Consider the following 20,275-nt stretch of genomic DNA (forward strand, 5'->3'; position numbering starts at 1 on the left):
TCTAAGGAATTCTCTGTAATGTTAGTTTAGAAATAAATGTATCTAAGGAATTCTCTGTAATGTTAGTTTAGAAATAAATGTATCTAAGGAATTCTCTGTAATGTTAGTTTAGAAATAAATGTATCTAAGGAATTCTCTGTAATGTTAGTTTAGAAATAAATGTATCTAAGGAATTCTCTGTAATGTTAGTTTAGAAATAAATTTATCTAAGGAATTCTCCACATGTCTCTTATTTAAGTCTTTATTTTAATTTAAAAAAAAACGATGTGAATGTGGCGTCTACATAATTACATTTAAGTTACATGGAACCAAAGACAAAAGGTATTTCAGTACTACAATACAATGTCATGGTGTTATTGCAAGAAAAATTGGTTTGTTTTATATTTTTATTAGTATTAATCACAATGGAGTAGTATCAAATTTGTAAATACATGTACCTGTAATAAATAAGATAAAAAAGTAACAAACATATTCAAAATAAATGATTATACTGATTTTGATGGAATGTTCACAATTTCATGCAAGACACCAAACAAACAACCAGAAATTGAAATTCATAATGAGTTATTGATATATATAATTTTGAGTTGAAAATATTAATTATAAATAAATAATTACCAAAACACATTAAATCTGACTGTATGGAAGTTTGAGGGACCATTTCCATAATCAATTAAATATGTTACACTTATTGCATTATGTAATGTACACTTGGGGACTTTTCCAACGCATCACTTTTCAAACTTGAATATCTCAGTTATGAGTAAAGATATTGATTTAAAATTTTACATACGATCAGTTGACGACATTCTATGCAAGCTCACGATAAACGCTTTAGCACGTGGGGTAGGTGTGGTTCCATATTTTTTCACGTGGAAATGTTGAAACGCGATTTAATTCTTGTTTTATTTCAGTTTAATTATTTAAGGTGGGTTCTTACACAAGGAAAACATAAAATTTATTTACAAAACAATATAGCTCGTATGAATATTCAGGAGCGCAATCGCGCACTTTGCATTTTACAGGCTACCTTTCCCACTTGCTTAAGCGTCCGATAGTCACGGATGAATGATTTTATCGTTAGCTTGCACAAATTGTAGTCAAATGATCACATGTGCAATTTTAAATAAAAATATTTATTCATTATTGAGATATGTAAGTTTTAAAAGTTGCGTTAGAAAAATCACCAAGTGTAGTAATAGATGATATACATGTTATTCCAATTCAATTTCAATTTCATAATACTATTTAAGTGTTAACACAAGAAAAACATAACATTAATTAAAGAAAAACAATATGGCTCGTATGAAAATTCAGGCGCGAAACGGCTCTATCGGCATGTTGCAAGCCGGTCAGTTATTACGTGTAAGTTTATGCGTTTTACTTTTCACATTGTAATTATTTAACAATGTACGAGTTAGCGAATTTGACTTTTGAAGTGATGTTTTTAATTTGTTAAGGTTTATATTTTGCTGTTTTTCAATTTAAATTAAATTTTCGGAAATTATCAGATATGTGTTGAATTATTCTTGGTCCAAATTTCAACACATGCCTTTCAAAAATAAGGGAGCTATATTGATATGATTAAGTGATGCGTTAGAAAAGTCTCCAAGTGTATAATATTTTTTATCCTATTACCAACACAATTTTGCTATAAAAAGTCACAGTAGTTGCTGTGTTGAAATTGCACAATTCAATGTACCAATAAACAAACCTGTTTTTTTATATAAACAAAATATCTCATATTCTTAACAAGTTAAAAAATAATCAAAGGTATGATTTTCATTTATGGGATGTTTGAAAGAATGATAAATAGAATGCCAAAGATGAGTATGAAAACATGTTATTGCAAACAGAAAAAAATAACTGACACCAACCACATTTAAAATATAACTGGTCCATCACTTAAAGGAAAATAGTGATTTGGAAGGATAACACATGACCAAAGTGGAACAAGTAATATAAAAACAACTGAAATATCATTTGAACTAATTTAAAAAAAATACATTGATTGAAACAACAACATTATTGCAGAAATATTCAACTTAATAACTAGTCACATTAAAATCATATAATAAGATGCAACATGATAAGTTACACAAGTATGGAAAAAAAAGCTAACAAGTCTAGTTGCTTGGCAGTCAGGATTACATTCACTACAGTTAATATATTTAAGGCGCACTCTGAGATAATGGGGCTTAAAGCATGTATGTACAGTATCATCCAAGAAAAGCCTACCCAGGCAGCACAGGCTGCCACTGTCTGCCAAGACTGGATTTTCATGAAGGAGCAACTTCCTGTAGACTTTGCAGCATGCACAGGCCGATGTAGGGGCTCTAGTCATCACATATGAACTAGTCCCCATAGCCCAAAGACCGTCTCATATACATTCATCACAATACAGCTTGAGCTCTTCACCATATCACTTGGTGACTGATAAATATTCATACTATAAAACTATTAATATTTTGTGAGGCAATTTTTTTATCAATTAAATTGGTAAGTATATCTAAAACTAAAGCAGAATCTTCAGCAAACTATCAGCATTTTATTTTGTTGCAATGTCTGCCTCTGAAATATGAGTCTGCGTGCAGTATCGTCTTACAGATTTGTAGTGATATACATTTCTTATAAGCATGCTAAAGACTTCAATACTAATTTATATATATAAATACCATATTCTCATACACTCATTCTGTAACTTCATCTTCTTGAAAAACAACAGTATATACACATGTAATAATAATAAGCACATCCAAGCAGAATAAAATGTGTTATCAAACTTGTTGATAAACATAAAGATTAAGATGAATTTCGAAATAACACATTTTCCTCTGCATTCAAACACCACATTTATTCACTGGACATAGCATTAATATAAAGATAGCTTTTATTTAGGTTTTAAGTCAATATTCTCAACAACATTAATGGTATAAACATGTTCTTGATACATATGCATGAATTTTCTCGTGATTTCTTGTATAAAAGCTCAAAACTTTATTAAGTTACTGGGTCAAAACTGTTTTAAGAAAAGATTCTCAAATATCACTTTCATAAATGTTAACACAAATCCACTATGTGATAAACCAATATACGATTCAGTTACACCCCTAAATTGTCATGAGTATGAAAACAATACAAACAAGAAACCGTCGGAGACGGTTGATGCTCCCCAAAGTTTTTTTTGTCACAATATTGCACTATATATTCAGATAAAAGGAAACGTCTTGAGGGCACAGTATTTTGGGGGACAAGAATTTTTTTATAGAAAATTTCAAAGAGCCATAACTCTGTGAAAAATCATCCGACTAGAACCCACTGATAATATGCACATCTCCTCTTGGTAGTGAAGCTTCCCATAAAGTTTCATTGAATTCTGATCATTAGTTGCTGAGAAATAGCCCGGACAAGAATTGCACTATATGTACAGTAAATGGAAATTACAAAGGGCCATAACTCTGTGAAAAAACATCCGACCAGAACCCGCTGATAATATGCCCATGTCTTGGTAGTGAAGCTTCCCATAATGTTTCATTGAATTCCGGTCATTAGTTGCTGAGAAATAGCCCGGAATTTTTTTTTGCACTGATGGACACACAGACGGACAGACGAAGCGGCGACTAAATGCTCCCCCCAATAAATTTTTGGGGAGCATAAAAACACTTTCATATCACTAACTACAAATTTAATCTCTAACAAAAAAACAAACAGATAAAGACTTCACAGAAAAAACATCTTATAACTTCATTCTGCTATTTAAATGTTTTAATTACGATTAAAACTTCCATTTGAAGCAAATAAAAGTACCTTTCTAAATTTTGTATTTAAAAATTTACATACATTATGTTGAAAAAATACAGGTCATTCACAAAACTTAGGCCAAAGATTCAAAAAATAATAATCATTAACAAAAAAGTATGTCTCTGAAAAACACGTAAAAAATAAATTTTGGGTTGACACCAAAAATGAAAGATTATGGTTGACACCAAAATACAAGTAAATACTGACATTTCTATTTCATCTTTGCAGAGAAGAACTAAACTACCAAATAGTTTTTTTCAAATGCCATTTGCTGAAATAAATATGCCAATGCAGCTTGATAACCTATTCTGTACTATGACACAAATATAACTTGTAAACAAGAGCTGTCACCATAGGATGGCATATGCCCCCGAAAAACGCTTTTTCAAAATCTGAACGCAGATTTCGAAACCTAAACTCGGACCCTAAGTTCAAGGTTAAGGTCAAAGGGGTCAATATTTGTGTGCGTATGGAAAGGCCTTGTTCAAATATACATGCATACCAAATATTAAAGTTACATCTGAAGGGACATAGAAGTTATGAGCATTTTTTGAAACCTTAACGCAAAAGTGTGACGGACAGACAGACAGACGGACAGACAGACAAACAGACAGACGGACGGACAGTGCGACTGCAATATGCCACCCTACCGGGCCATAAAAAGGCAATGGACATTAATGAGTATGTATGTAGGTAAAGAACACAGGGTTCCCCATGCTAAACAATAGCATGTGTTTATTGTTACAACTAAATATTTTTAAATGAAAAATTACTGCTTGAACATGTTTACTGATTGTGTGATATAATTGTTAAAAATAACATACCAGGTGATTCTGACATATCTCTAACCACTGCAGTTTGTTGGCAGTTTATTAATTTCAGGCTCCCCCCCCCCCCCCCAACAATAACCCCCACCCTCTCTAAGATATAAATCCCACCCTCTCAAGCTTATCATAATTAACCCTGCTTGAAGGCCCTTACAAGGCTTTCACTTTGTTTTCTTGGATTCTGTGTGTCCGTTTGAGACGCCATTTGTAACATGTCCATTCTTCTCAGACATCGACTTTGACTGAAAAACAAAAAAGCTTTCAATTAAAAATAAGTAGTAAATGGCAATGAATAATAGTGAAAATAAAAACTGTTTAAAATTGTTAGTGTATCTTACATAAATTTCGTTATTAATGTCATGTTATGATGAAATGCTGTCATAGAATACCGAAAGTATACCGAAATGTGAAAAATGTAAGCATTTCTGTGCAGAATCATATATAATATTTTATATATCATGAAAACAAACAAGATGGTTTACATTTCTCAGGTATTGCAATCTAAAAGAATAAATGCAACACAATTATGTTTAGTGACAACATCAAGTGCTTTTTTTAAAGGCAAGTCTGTGGGTACTGTGCAATTGTGGATGTAATCGTTTGTTAGTGAATTAACCATGTGTTTACATGTATGTTGTGGTGCATAAAGGCAATAAGTATCCCCATGCAAGGCACAGTAAATCAATAACCGATAAAACCCTGTGACATATTTTGGAAAATATTGCTTATCTATAGTCATGTTTGTAAGAACCTCCATTTTTCGAAATGAACTGTTATAACTTATAAGCTTGTGAAATTCAAATCTTAAGCTATTTTTGTAAAAAAAAACAAAAACTTGCCCTTTTCAGTGTGATTGATATAAGCTATGGTTTGTAAGAACATGACCTTTCATTTTTCTGTGTGATTTGATATACAGTTGTGAAATTATGATTAGAAACTATGATTGAAGGAACATATACTTTTCTTTGCTTTTCTATGTGATTTGATATAAGCTTGTGACATTCAGATCTACAACTAAGGTCTGTTAGTACATTGACCTTTGCTTTTCTATGTGATTTGATATAAGCTTGTGACATTCAGATCTACAACTAAGGTCTGTTAGTACATTGACCTTTGCTTTTCTGTGTGATTTGATATAACCTTGTGACATTCTGATCTGCAACTGTCAGCAAAGGTCTGTAAGTACATTGACCTTCGCTTTTCTGTGTGATTTGATATAACCTTGTGACATTTAGATCTACAACTAAGGTCTGTAAGTTCAATTACCTTCTCTTTTCTATGTGATTTGATATATGCTTGAAAATAGAAGTTCAAGAAGAGAGCCAGGATACTCCCGGCATAAAACACTACGGCATACTGCATCCATAGTGGAAATTCACACTGGAAGACCAGCGACTGTAATGCATGTGCAATCCCAACATGGAACTGAATCTACAAATGAAACAAACAAAACTTTCTTAGATATCTCGAAAAGGGAAGTAAAAGCGGGTTACCTGCAGCTTAGGTTTCTTTATATAGGCTTGGATATAGAAGTTAAGGAAGAGGGTAATGATAGTGACGCCGTAAGCCATTGAGGTCCATAGCATCCAGCGTGGGTAATCACATTCAATGAGAATTCCCTGGATACCATACACCATGCCAACGAAAAACTGGATCTGTTAAAAGACAAGCACTAGCAAATCTAGAGGTATAAATATTTTGGCGTGCATCAAAGCAATATTTTGAAAACATAAATAAATGAAAGATATTATGTAAAATTAATACATGTATACATGTATAATTTCTCAGTTTTCAATGCCAATTTTGACTTTTTTACTTCTTCATATACTTGATATTTTTATCTGTACATATTATACATTTAGACATTCATGTTTATTATTTATTAGTGTGCCAGGTAGTTCAAATATGAAGTTAATATTTCTTTATGACTTTTGTATTATTTAATTAACTGAATAGTTCAATGTTTACAATTATATAGCTAATTCTCCTTTTATTTGCCACTTGTATGCTTTTAATTATATTCATTAATCAGTTGTTGTTTTTTAATAGCACCAAGAATTTTCCCTTGAAATGCCAACATGCAAGCCAATAGATTCTATAAATGTTCAAAAAGCAAGCAGTTCGATTACTTTTTGTACCATGCCAGCCCATAATCAAATAGCAGAGTTTCAAAGATGTAGGTAAAGTACATTTTTTGTTCTTGATGACAAATCCAAGCTACATAACAAGCTTACAGGTTTGTAAATGCATGCATATTAGAAAATATAAACATTCCCAGAGAGGTTTGTGTATATGCTCACAAGATTTTATAAACAAATTATAACAAATATAATAAATGGGAACACTTTTTAGTTCTTTCATTAATCAATATGAGGAAGGGGCGTCTGACCATAACTTCTAATGCAAAAAAAATAATTCTCACAAACACACAGATTTCTTTTTAATCAACATGTCCGTCAAATACTTCAGTTCTAGCTTCTTTAAATAAATTTTGAACCTAAATCCTAATTCAAGAGCCATTCTAAAGTATAACTAACACAGGACCATTTGAGCCTTGTTCTGAGAAAACTGTGCATAGTGCATGTGCGAAAAGTGTCATCAAGGATAAGCTTGTGCGGACTGCACAGGCTATTCATCTGGGATGACACTTTATGCACATGCATTATGCCCAGTTTTCACAGAACAAGGACCATAATCATGTTAACAAGCGTCTGAATTGGTGAGTGCACTCACCAGCTGTATGATGGTGAGGTAGCGTTTCCACCAGAGGTATTTCTGGAACTGAGGCCCGAGGGCGGCAATGCCGTAGTAAGTGTACATTATCACATGGATGAAAGAATTGATCATGGCTCCAAAGAAGGCTGCAAAGAAATGTAGGTATGAATCATCAATAAAAAATAATTGTAATTCATATTAATAAATATTAACCCTTACAGTGCGGGAACCGAGTTGTGAAGGCCTTTGCAAACAGTTTGGATCCAGATGAGACGCCACAGAATGTGGCGTCTCATCTGGATCCAAACTGTTTGCTATTCTGATAGTATTCTTTGAAAAAAAATCGAAGAAAATGCTAATTTTAGAAATTCAGCAGACGACATTTTAGCAGACGACAAATTACCCAGCATGCAAAGGGTTAAAAGCTATTGTCACAATATGACTGCCATTAAAAATAACTGGAAAAGAAACTACATACAAGAAAATGATGCAAGTTCATGTTATTGTATTTCTATCTATCATGCCTGCCATGGAAAAATCCATTACATGATTTTACTTACAGGTGTGGGAAAAATACTTATGTTTCACATCTGACTTTGATCTTGTTACTGTAGTACTGATAATAGAACCCCTAATTGCTCCAAGAGTAGAGCGTGAATACATCTTTTTACTAACAAGTAAAGTAGTTCCATCAAGACAGATATCTGCCAACTCTGCCAACTTACACTGGCCGCCAGCGACCCACTTGATGCCCATCCACCAGATTGGGAACATGGTGGCGTGGTGGTACACATGCAGGAAACTGATCTGGTTGTTCTTCTTGCGGAGGACGAAGAACACCGTGTCCAACATCTCAACACACTTAGAGAAGTAGAACCACCACAACGCCTTCGCTATCTATAATGGTAAATCACATATGCAGAGAGCTTTGGCACAGGTTTGCTACTAGTAATGGTAAATCACAAATGTTTAGCTGTTGATTATGTAAAAAGGTAGCTATTTGTAATGGTTAATCAGGAAAAAATATCTGATTTTGAATGTAATGGTTGCATAACCATGAAATACCAATCTTAAATGTAAAGACTTCTGTACCACTTATAATAAATCCCAAAGCTTTAATTAACAGGTAAATCACAAATGTGTTTCTGCTGTTAGTAATGGTGAATCCCCATTGTTTAGCTTTGAGATCTGTAATGGTAATGGAATGGTAATGAGATTGTTCTATCTTATATATAAAAACATGTATTTTAAACACATATTGTGTGAACATGGGTCTTATCTTACACTGGCCAGAGTACTTCCAGAGCAGCCGGCCTGTTCCTGCAGGAGCTCCCCTATCTTCTCTACAGTCATGCAGGGCGGGATTAAGCACTAGGCTAACAAGGCTGCAGCCTTGGGCCCACAACGACAGGCCAGTTTCCCAATGTATGATCTTTTTTTATTACGCCATATAAATTTTCTGTGTGATTTTACCAATTTCCCGATGTATATCAAATTGTAGCCGTTTAGACTGCTTTGATTTACTATGGTATCAATTTATCTGTATTGTATATCCATTAAGAATCATTAGTTTCTCTGTTTATTATACGACTTGCCCATATGATCATGACCACATCTGGACCGTTTAGTTCGCTTTGCTTTACTATGCTATCTGAATGCACCAGTGTGGGCCTCTAAAGATATGTAGCACAAGATTGCTTCTTTGTGTTATCGGGCATCTGATGCGGAGCCAATCACTGACTTCCTTATGTTGTGTAACACCTTGTCACGGTTTTCAATCCCAATTTACCATGTTATAACCAGCACTATTTTGTTCTTGCACCATTCCTGGATAAGTCTACTGTCAAATTACCACACTAAATTATAGGATATTTCACTCACTTATCTGACAACTGACACAAGTCACAAGGATATCCGACTGTTTCTGAATATTCTACAATTCGTATCACAGACACAAAGTTAAGGTTAAATACACAGAATACTTTTAACATTTCTATTGCCTTTTCACTATACTCCCTATTTTTCTTATGCTTTCTTATTCCCCCCACCCATAAATGATAATAACACATGCGCAACTAAGACATACAGTGCGATTCTGAACTGTTCCTTCTTTGCATACTGACAACCCCTTATCCCCCCTCTCCCACACAATTGCCCCTTCTCAACTCCCCTATGCTCCACTCTTCCTCCCCCAAAATAACTCTTCCACTCCCACCTCAAGGTCATGAATTTGCCGTTTTGCCTTCTGCTTTGTAGGAATTGGTTAGTTTGGGAGCAAAAAGGAGGTAATTGTTTTGATTGTATCATTGATTGTATCATTATCTACTTTATTAGAGTACTCTTCCTATCTCAGTTAAAATTAACTTGTCGTAAAACATGTAACATGTGTGTTACGTTCAGTTAATAAAATAGTTACAGATTGCTTAACTTGTTTTGCTAAATATATAATGCATCTGTCAACTGTGAACAAATGCAAGTTTTCTGATCTTTGCAGTTGTAGTATCAAGTATGATTTTCAATATACAGAAGGGGATCCGAGGGAATGGGGCCCCCCTGTAACATGTTCAGCCTTGGGTCCCAAAACCGCTTAATCCGGCCCTGCAGTCGTGGTCTCATGAGCGGTCAGGCTAGCTCCTCAACATTGCACTTAATGGGCAGGCTAGTCTGGACGTAGTCTGGCTACATATTGTTTAGCACCCATTCACATGAAACAGTCCATGTAATAACGGTATGGTATTGACAAAGTAAAATGGTCATGCACTTACTCTGACTTCATTTTCATCATCAGAATAGTCTACTGTTTGGCAGGAATAACTGTAACCCTTCACTGTTGAGTTGTACAATAACTGAAAGACATATAAATTGATATGACATTATTGCAAAAAAAATCTCTTTTTTTTCATGTGATACATATTGTGTTATATACATGTAATTTGGAAATATTGGTTTACTCTCTTATATTGGCTATATTTTGTTCACTGCATTGTTGAATATACCATTTATATATTATTGTTAAATATCTTCTGTTATGTCCTTAATTTAAGTTTGAATATCAATAACCAATAAGAGCTGTCACCATAGGATGACATATGCCCCCTATAAACGCTTGATAAAAGTTATGAGCTTTTTTCGAAACCTAAACGCAGATAGATAGATAGATAGATTTATTCGGCATATTTCGAAACCTAAACGCGGACCGTAAGTTCATATGGTCAAGGTCACAGGGGTCAAAATGTGTGTGCGTATGGAAAGGCCTTGTCCATATACACAGTCATGCATGCCAAATATGAAATTGCTATATGAAGCGACATAGAAGTTATGAGCATTTTTCGAAACCTAAACGCAAAGTGTGACAGACAGATGGACGGACGGACAGTCCGATCACTATATGCCCTCATTCGGGTGCATAAAAATATAATATAGTGACACATAAGACAGAAAATCCGTTTGCATCGGTGTAGTCACTAGACCTGGATTTGCATAGATTTCTTTGATTAACCATTTGGTAACTAGAAGTTAAATTTTTTATATAATATTACCAGTAGAACATCAACCGATATTGTAATGATCTGCAATGTGCATTAATAACATGGTACGAACAGTGAGTCAATTATAGTTTTTTATAAAAAACTTTATTTCATTTGAAGACAGTACTTATTCTGCAGTAATGGAGATGAGTAGTTTGAAGCTACCAAGCAAGCTAAACCAAAAAAAATGTTACAAGCCTGGCAAAGTGGCAATATAAAACTGAATATTGGAGCAAACCCAGCCCAAACTTATGCAGGGGTTGCCGGTTTGTACTAAATTCAATAACTGTTATGGTCTGGTTAATGTGTATCTAGCATGTAATAGTCTTCATTGTAAACTGGAAACTCACCTCAGAAAATATATGGAAGTTAATTGCTATACAAACAAAGTTGTATATAACAATTGGCCACTTGAGTTGAAAGGGTTCCCGATTGGCCATGAAGGCCGGCCCTATTTTCGTGACAAAGATCACATACACTGCAGTTATAATCAGGGTTGGAGCGTATCCCTGCATGAGGAACCAGTTCTCCACCCGTTTGTCTGAAAGGAAACAAACATACTTGAGTGAAAAATAAACAAAGATAAATAATGCCATTTAGATGTAAAATCAGTACAGATCATATTATGTTCAATCTTTTATAATTTATTTATGCCCATTTTTATCTTATTTCTTAGAAATCAATACGTCATTAATTAGTTAAAATTTATAAAACTCTCTTATTCATAAATCTCAAAGTACCTTTTTCCCCTTTTCTGCATTTTTGTTAACAAAAACGAAAGCCTATATATTGAATACTTATACCTATAAAATACTACTCACTACAGACACAAGATATTGAGGCGTGCTCAAGAAAAACTGGCTTTATATCTGTGCATAAAGTATCTTCCCAGAGTAGTCTGTTCAGTTTGCACATGTAAACACGGAACGATGCCTTACGCACAAGCATTCAGCCAAGTTATCCCAGAGACCAGCTCAAAGGGCCTTACCTGAGACAGACAGCGCCCAGTTGTAGAACTCATTGAAGTGGTTGATCTTGTCCACTACCAGCTCCATGGTGACACCTGTGGGCATACAGAAAGACATGCAAGATGTAACTTATAAATTGTAAAATGCTTATGCGTAAAGTGTCTACCCATATAAGCCTGTGCAGTTTGCACAGGCTAATCAGGGATGACACTTATTGCCTTAACTGGATTTTTGTGATTAGCCTGTGAGGACTGCAGAGGCTATTGTGGGATCACACTTTACTCACATGCATTTAAACAACTATTAGCCTGTGAGGACTGCATAGGCTATTGTGGGATCACACTTTACTCACATGCATTTAACCAACTTTAACAGAGGGAGGCTCATATGTATTGTTATTGTGAGTGCTGCTAGTGCTTTGATTACAAGCATTGTAAATACCGTCACCATAGAACTCGGACTTGCAACTCTGGATGACCATGTAGTTGTTTCAAATGACTATGACTAATATTAACTCTTATAATTTAACTGAATGAAAAGAAAGCAGCATTAAATATGTTATTAGAACACTGTTATTTAAGAAAAAATAACAAAATTATATAACAAAGGGGATTAAAAAAAAAAATCTGTCAGAAGGCTTTTGAAAACAACAGATCAATATAATATACTTATTGAAAAGATCAATATTAAGACTTGTGTTTTGAACTTGAATGAGTGTTTGAAAGTTGATAAACATAAATAAATTTTACAAATTCTTTTCTGTTTGACTTGTGGTTTAGCAAGATTTCACCAGTTAGTTATCATTTATAAATGCTAAGCTGTAAGAGTCAGTATAAGGAATGTTATCATATAAACCAAGCACTTGAAACAAATTTACTCTATACAAATGTATATACATGTATAAGCTCGACCATGTGTGTTAAGAGCAGAATTATCAGAGTATGCATTTAATATTTAGACACAAACAATTAATACATGATGATGTCTTTATGATAAAAAATAATGTATTTAAATGATTTTATATATGGCTATTTTTTCCAATTCAAATTGATACAAAGCTGATAGTTTTAAATGTTAAAGCATTCTCTAAAGAAGGTTTAACTAGTTTTGAAAAAATCTAACACTTTGTAAACTCAATTATACCTAAACAACAAATCATGATTGAACTTAATTCAGTGTAATACATACCTTACAAATATGTTTACATGTTTAAACCAGAATTCTCACAAATTACTCTTAATTAATATTTCAATACACATTACAGACTGTGAACACCATTTATTTGTGTGTGCTTAACTTTAGTCAATTAAATTAAATGTCCTTACTTGTATGAGATTAAATCTTAAACAAAGTTGCATTCTGGGATTTGAAACTTTCAAAGATTGTTTAATCTTTGATACATATGGACTAAAACTACCGGTATGTATTATACCATTTAATTGCTTACAAATATTGTAGTTTATAATACAGTTTCTATACAATAATAAGAAAGACATTACATTCAGTTCAAATTTTGCAGCACCAATTTTATTTTTATGTATGAATATAAAATACAAAATTGAATACCAGAAATCAAATCAATACACACAAAAGGAACTTAACTCAGTTAACTGGCTTTATTTATTGATCAAAGTCATGGAGACTATAAACATAACTGATTGATCTGTAAGACCTTCCAATATTCAAGTGTTCAAATTGCTGTTCTTTAAAAGCTTCTGAATGAGACCTTTATGATATTTTCAACAACATAAGGTTTATTGAGCAAAAAAAGTATTTTACTTATTTTTTATATCTTCACAATGCATATTACCAAATGATTTCCAAGCAAAATTTGCTAATATAGGCAATGAAAGCAACCAATTAATACAACAAATATTGTCATTACCGGTATTTGTTCAATAGCTTGACAAAGAAAAGGAAACTCATTTTGTTGAATATAATTACATAGTATCCTGTTTGTACTTTATTACATTGCTAGTAACATGTATGTAAAGTGAAGAGCAGTCGCAACTGAATGTATCTTTGACAAAATCAAGCACAACAAGTGAACATGAATATTGGCTTGAATCAAAATACTGTTCATTAAATTATTGTTACTAAAAATTGTGCATGGCGTGGACAAAAAACATGGATGCATTGGTGTCAGTGATCAAGGTTAAAAAATGATATTGAAACGAGTTTATTTGAAAGCTTTAAACTAATTTGTGTAAACTTATGTTAACAGTGATTATTGTTACTTATCCATGATAAAACATGACATTAAAAATTATTATGACGTATGAAAAATATCATACACTAGATGTAAAAATATCACAGTATGTTACTCACTCAAAAAAACATAATTAACAAACAACTGCAACTAAATAATATTAAATACAGTAAGAAAGAGATATGACAAAAGTTGTCAATTTACAATACATTATTTATGCTCAATGTTTATTTGTTATTGTGTTTATCAGTAAAATTTATGATACAACATGGTATTTGTATTACTGTTTTGCAGTTATTTTTTACAATTATACAATTGCTTTATATCCCAACAATTTTGCCTTTTTTGAAAATATAATAGGTGATAAAACATTTTATGAAATAAAAAAATTTAAACTATATATTTACATGGTATGAGGTTATTTTAGTTAATTAATAGATTATGATGATATTGATTGCCCTGACACAAGTCATGCATAAAGCATGTGCATACAAGAGTAAAGAATAGTTTGGCAGAGTGTTGTAACGTAATATGTCTGACCCCTCTTATTCGTGAATACACAGTGAAGCCCTAAGTAGTATTAATACATGATATGGATTGAAATTAAGAATCACTTACTTGTCTCAATGATTCATGATTTCTCACGCCAAACGTTTTAAACTTAATAAAATGTCCGGTAGTATAGTGTTGTTATCCACTCAAAACGCTTAAACATGCAAACAAATACTTCTTACCTCAGTAGATAAAATATCCCTTTAGCAGATAAAATTCCCTAAGTGACAATGTAACCCACTTAGTTTCACAATGGTATCTAAATTATGCAGTGGGTTCCTTCCTTTTTAAAAGGGTGATGTATGTATCATGAATTTAATGTGCAGTTGAAACATGTCCATTCAGAGCAATTAAAACTATTGTTTGGATAAGCACTTTCACAGTTTGTCTTGATTTCATCTTTATACATGTTATATTAACTAACCATGTTTCAACATGTTTCTCTAGTCAAGTATAGCACCTTTTATAGTTCAGTGTAACTGAAGATTAAATATTGACATGGGGTGTTACAAATAGTTTGTTTCAAGAAGTGCATTAACATAAGTATACACATTGAAAACAAACAAAAAACAGTGTTGTTCACTTAAAGATGTATGTAAATGTAACAATCTGATAATACAGTCATATTAAAAGGTCTGTTAACTGGTAAAAAGTTTACCCAAGCTATAAAATGAAATTGTAATAATTATGATCAAATAAAATTGAATGTAGAAATTTAACTTTTCAGTCACCACATGATGTACTACTACTACTTTAAAGACATATGAGGTTCAGTCTGGGAAACAGGGCTTAATACATTCGGGTTAAATGTTGTACCAGATTAGCCTGCGCAATTAAAGGCTTATAGAGGACAACACCTTCTGCCTCAACTGGATTTTCCTACAGAAAGATTTTCTTTTAATTTTCTTGTCCCTGATTAGCTTGTGTCGACTTCAGAGGATAATCTGTGATGACACCTTCTGCTTAAAACCGCGTTTTCCCAGATCAAGGCTTGTATACATTAAGACGATATTAAATGTTCGAAAAAACACAGCCGACAGTCAAAGCACTGTTAGCACACAAGCTTGAAAATCATATTAAATGCTATTTATACAAGCTGCCACTCAAGTATTTGTAAGTCATATATCAGAGTCTGGTCAATGACTTATAAGTGTCTTTAGATAACATACAAAATGGCAGCTTGTAGTAATGTTTCATCACATGTGCAACAAAAATCTGTATATACTAGTTCTGCTTAATATTCTGTTTGTTAACATGTTCACTGTACACAGTGTCAACGAAGCCCATTAAAAGAATAATATAACTGTGTCTTGTTTTGGGAAAATTGGGCTTAATGCATGTGCATATACTGTCATCCCTGATTAGCCTGTGCAAAAAACTCACATGCTACACATTCCGCTTAAAGGGGCCTTTTCACAGATTTTGGCTTTTTTTTAAACTTATTCATTAAATGCTTTATATTGATAAATGTAAACATTGGATCGTAAAAGCTCCAGTAAAAAATAAAGAAAAAAAAGAAAAGAACATTGCCCGGAGCAGGTTTCGAACCAGTGACCCCTGGTGTCCTGCCAGAGTCTTGAAGTAAAAACGCTTTAGCCTACTGAGCTATTCCGCCGAGTACACACTCTTGACGTATTTTATACCTTATATAAGCAATCTTCGTAGTTTCACAAAATTTAACGACAAAAACAGAACTCTCCAAATTATTCAATCGTTTCGCGTTGCAACGCTTTATAATTTTTAGGTTTTAAAATTGTCAAAAGATGCATATAATGGCTATATTAGAGCATGGTTAATGTTCAGTATTACTGTTTCCTCCTCACAAATATCATAACTAAAACGAAAACTTACGAATCTGAAACAACTTTTTTCAATTTTGTCAATTTACCAAAGCGTGAAAAGATCCCTTTAAACTGTATTTTCGCTGGTCTGAATGTTATAAACAATAATTGCAAAACTTTCTGTCCCTGATAAGCCTGTGTGGACTGCACAGGCTAATCTGGGTAAACAATTGACAAACACACATTTTAACACTACCAAGTTTTATTCAAATCTTACAGTACACTACCCCTTACAGGATGGTATTCAACTTTCCTGTACATTTTTAATATAACTAATATACATTATTTACTGCAAATATGATCATATTCGTGGTTAAGAATTTAAACAACATATTTACATCACATATTCATAATTATTTTCAACATATAAAGTATATCTTACCTGTATTCAGATCTCTTTTACACCACGCGTGGGCCAAGTATGTTAATTCTCATGTATACCGGCGTTTCCAATAGCAATAAATACACAAATAGTACATGTGGTTTCCAATTTCTATGTCGGATCACGTACCCGTTCTACTGATTGGTTCAAACAAGTCGCGGCATGGAAGGATTTCATTGCCTAATACGATTGGGTTTCCATAATAGAGAGTAATTCCGTCATAATGGGTACCAGTTAAACTGCTGATCGCCTTTGCAGACAAGCAAACCTTGATACATCTGAGTGTCGGCAAATTTTAGTGCAAAGCACGTAAACCATTAAAATTACATGAGTTAAATTATCATTTTGTGTTGAATCTGTGTGATAACACCTTCGTTAGGTAAGTCGCTTTGACGTTTGCCGGTGTATTTACATTTGTTTACATGTTATAGGTGGGCCACCCTTATAGGTGTGAGTGCAGTGATATTCCCCGCGTAAATAGCCCTAGGAACATTTTATAAATCAGAATCATTTAAGATAGTTGCCTTTTAGGTATACAGGTTATAATTCAAAACAAAAGAAGATAAATTTGAATTAGTTGCACATTTTTCTGTTAAAACTATCATAAATACGAATCGAATATACATGTACATGTGTTTTTCCATTTACAGGTTTAGGTTTCCATGGTTACTTGTCAAAACATCTTTTGAGAACAAGAATAAAGATGGAGTATTGGCGGCACCTGTATACAAAGGCAACACTTCCAGGTAAATTTATTGTAATTTTCATATTGATTTTCACTGCATTATGACCGATGAAGGGGCAGAGACGTAGATAACACGTCTCTGGCAGGGGAATGTCATATTTCTTCTTGAACGCTTTGAGCTATTAACTAGGACCTATCTTAATAATAATTATATTCGCAAATAGGCACACTTTTCACATGCATTGTGCAATTGCATATTACCTAAAGAAAGCTGTTTTCAAGGTCAAGAAACACAGTCCAAGGCCAACAATTCTCCAGAGCATATTTTTGTGCCTATAAAACTTGGCTCAGGCTGAAGTGACACAATGGTGATACAGAAAGTCACAGACAAGTAGAAGGGGGTATATTGCTTAGCTCATGTCGGTCTGTCGGTCCGTCCACCAGGTGGTTGTCAGATGATAACTCAAGAACGCTTGGGCCTAGGATCATGAAACTTCATAGGTACATTGATCATGACTCGCAGATGACCCCTATTGATTTTGAGGTCACTAGGTCAAAGGTCACGGTGACCCGAAGTAGTAAAATGGTTTTTGGATGATAACTCAAGAATGCATACGCGGCCAACAGGGCGAACTCTGAACAATATAACTGAAGCAACTGGTCTGTAATCCTAAATCTATAATATTCAGTCCAATGAAACATCATCCTTTGAGTAAAATAAAGTGGATCAGTAAAATATTATGTTAAGTGTTAATGTTTAATTTTGTTGATTAATATAAATATAAGCAGGAAAGGGGAGGTAATACACTATTATATCTGTCTTATATACAGGGGAAACAAATGCAATTAGTTAGAATTTCATGTTTAATGAATAGAGGATATCACCCCCCCCCAATTTTTTTTTAAACATCATGTAATAAATTACCACACCCCACATTAAACCCCCCCTCTCACCCCACCCCCCCACCCCCCTACTCCCCCACCCCCCACATCCCCCAATTTTTTTAAACATCTAATAAATAACCCCACCCCACATTATACCCCCCTCTCACTCCCCTCTACCCCCCCCACCCCCCATTTTTTTAAAACATCTAATAAATTACCCCACCCCACATTATATCCCCCTCTCACTCCCCTACCCCCTACCCCCCCACCCCCCCCACCCCCCACCCCCCTACCCCCCACCCCCCAATTTTTTTAAACATCTAATAAATTACCCCACCCCACATTATTACCCCCTCTCACCCCCCACCCCCCTACCTCCCCCCACCCCCATCCCCCCCCCAATTTTTTTTAAAAACATTTTATAAATGACCACACCCCACATTATACCGCCCTCTCACCCCCCACCCCCCCTACCCCCCCACCCCCCTACCACTATCCCCCACCCCCAACCCACCCCCAATTTTTTTTTTAAACATCTAATAAATTACCACACCCCACATTATACCCCCCTCTAACTCCCCCTGCCCCCCCTACCCCCCTTTCCCCCCCATCCCCCCCACCCCCTCCCCAATTTTTTTTTTAAACATCTTATAAATCACCACACCCCACATTATACCCCCCCTCTCACCCCCCACTCACCCCCCTTCCCCCCCAACCCCCTACCCCCCAATTTTTTTAAACATCTTATAAATTACCACACCCACATTATACCCCCTCTCACCCCCCTCCCCCTACCCCCCCCACCCCCCTACCCCCCCCGACCCCCTACCCCCCCCGCCCCCCCACCCCCCACCCCCTACCCCCCCCACCCCCTACCCCCCCCACCCCCAAACCCCCTAATTTTTTTTTTAAACATCTAATAAATTACTCACTCCCCCCTAACCCCCTACCCCCCACCCCCCCCAATTTTTTTTAACATCTAATAAATTATCCCACCCCACATTATTACCCCCCTCTCACCCCCCCCACCCCCCTACACCCCCACCCCCCCAAAAAAAGATTTTTAACCAGGTTTTCCGAAGGAAAAAACTGGTTATTAGATTGGCGAATGCGGGTGGGCTGGCGGAACAAGCTTGTCCGGGCCATAACTATGTTGTTCATTGTCAGATTTTAAAATCATTTGGCACATTTGTTCGCCATCATTGGACGGTGTGTCGCGCGAAATAATTACGTCGATATCTCCAAGGTCAAGGTCACACTTTGAGTTCAAAGGTCAAAAATGGCCATAAATGAGCTTGTCCTGGCCATAACTATGTCATTCATTGTGAGATTTTAAGATCATTTGCCACATTTGTTCACCATCATGGGACGGTGTGTCGCACGAAAGAATCACGTCAATATCTCCAATGTCAAGGTCGCCACGACTAAAAATAGATTTTTTTAAAAACAAACTTACAAAGGGGATTAATTTTGTTTGTTCATTTCAAAAGTTCAGTTTGAGTTTTCTCCCTTTATCAGATTTTTTTTTCACAATGAAAACCTGGTTTTGTGACAATTTTGTCCCTTGTTTTTTTAAACATCTTATAAATTACCCCACCCCACATTATTACCTCTCACAACCACTACCCCCCACCCCCCTACCCCCCCCAACCCCCCCCCCCCAATTTTTTTTAAACATCTAATAAATTACCACACTCCACATTATACCCCCCTCTTACTCCCCCTGACCCCCCACACCCCCCCAATTTTTTTTTAAACATCTAATAAATTACCCCACCCCACATTATTACCCCCTCTCACCAACCTCCCCCTACCCCCCCCCCCCATTTTTTTTAAACATCTTAAAAATCTCCACACCCCACATTATAACCCCCCTCTCACCC

The 20,275-nt window shown here is 34.9% G+C and overlaps 1 protein-coding gene and 1 pseudogene across 6 annotated transcripts; one reads left to right on the top strand and one right to left on the bottom strand.

Moving 5' to 3' along the window:
* Positions 1-372: 372 nt before the first annotated feature.
* LOC127831788 (elongation of very long chain fatty acids protein 4-like) lies at positions 373-17,260 on the bottom strand. Of its 6 annotated transcripts, none has more exons than XM_052356885.1 (8): positions 16,952-17,260; positions 11,859-11,933; positions 11,221-11,411; positions 10,109-10,189; positions 8,069-8,240; positions 7,362-7,489; positions 5,895-6,059; positions 373-4,870 (listed from the first exon to the last, which is right to left on the bottom strand). In XM_052356885.1, the coding sequence occupies exons 2-8, from the start codon at positions 11,923-11,925 to the stop codon at positions 4,790-4,792; spliced, it is 885 nt and encodes a 294-aa protein (XP_052212845.1). In that variant the 5' UTR covers positions 11,926-11,933; positions 16,952-17,260; the 3' UTR covers positions 373-4,789. The 6 variants fall into 6 exon arrangements, with proteins under 6 accessions (XP_052212845.1, XP_052212819.1, XP_052212852.1 ...); XM_052356859.1 differs by having other exon boundaries at positions 16,823-16,968; XM_052356892.1 differs by lacking the exon at positions 5,895-6,059 and adding an exon at positions 6,122-6,283 and having other exon boundaries at positions 16,823-16,968.
* LOC127831825 (elongation of very long chain fatty acids protein 4-like) overlaps positions 8,629-20,275 on the top strand; it is a 28,756-nt pseudogene continuing 17,109 nt past the window's right edge.

The sequence above is a fragment of the Dreissena polymorpha genome, chromosome 1 (genome assembly GCF_020536995.1).
Source record: "Dreissena polymorpha isolate Duluth1 chromosome 1, UMN_Dpol_1.0, whole genome shotgun sequence".
In the NCBI taxonomy this organism is placed as follows: Eukaryota; Metazoa; Mollusca; class Bivalvia; order Myida; family Dreissenidae; genus Dreissena; species Dreissena polymorpha.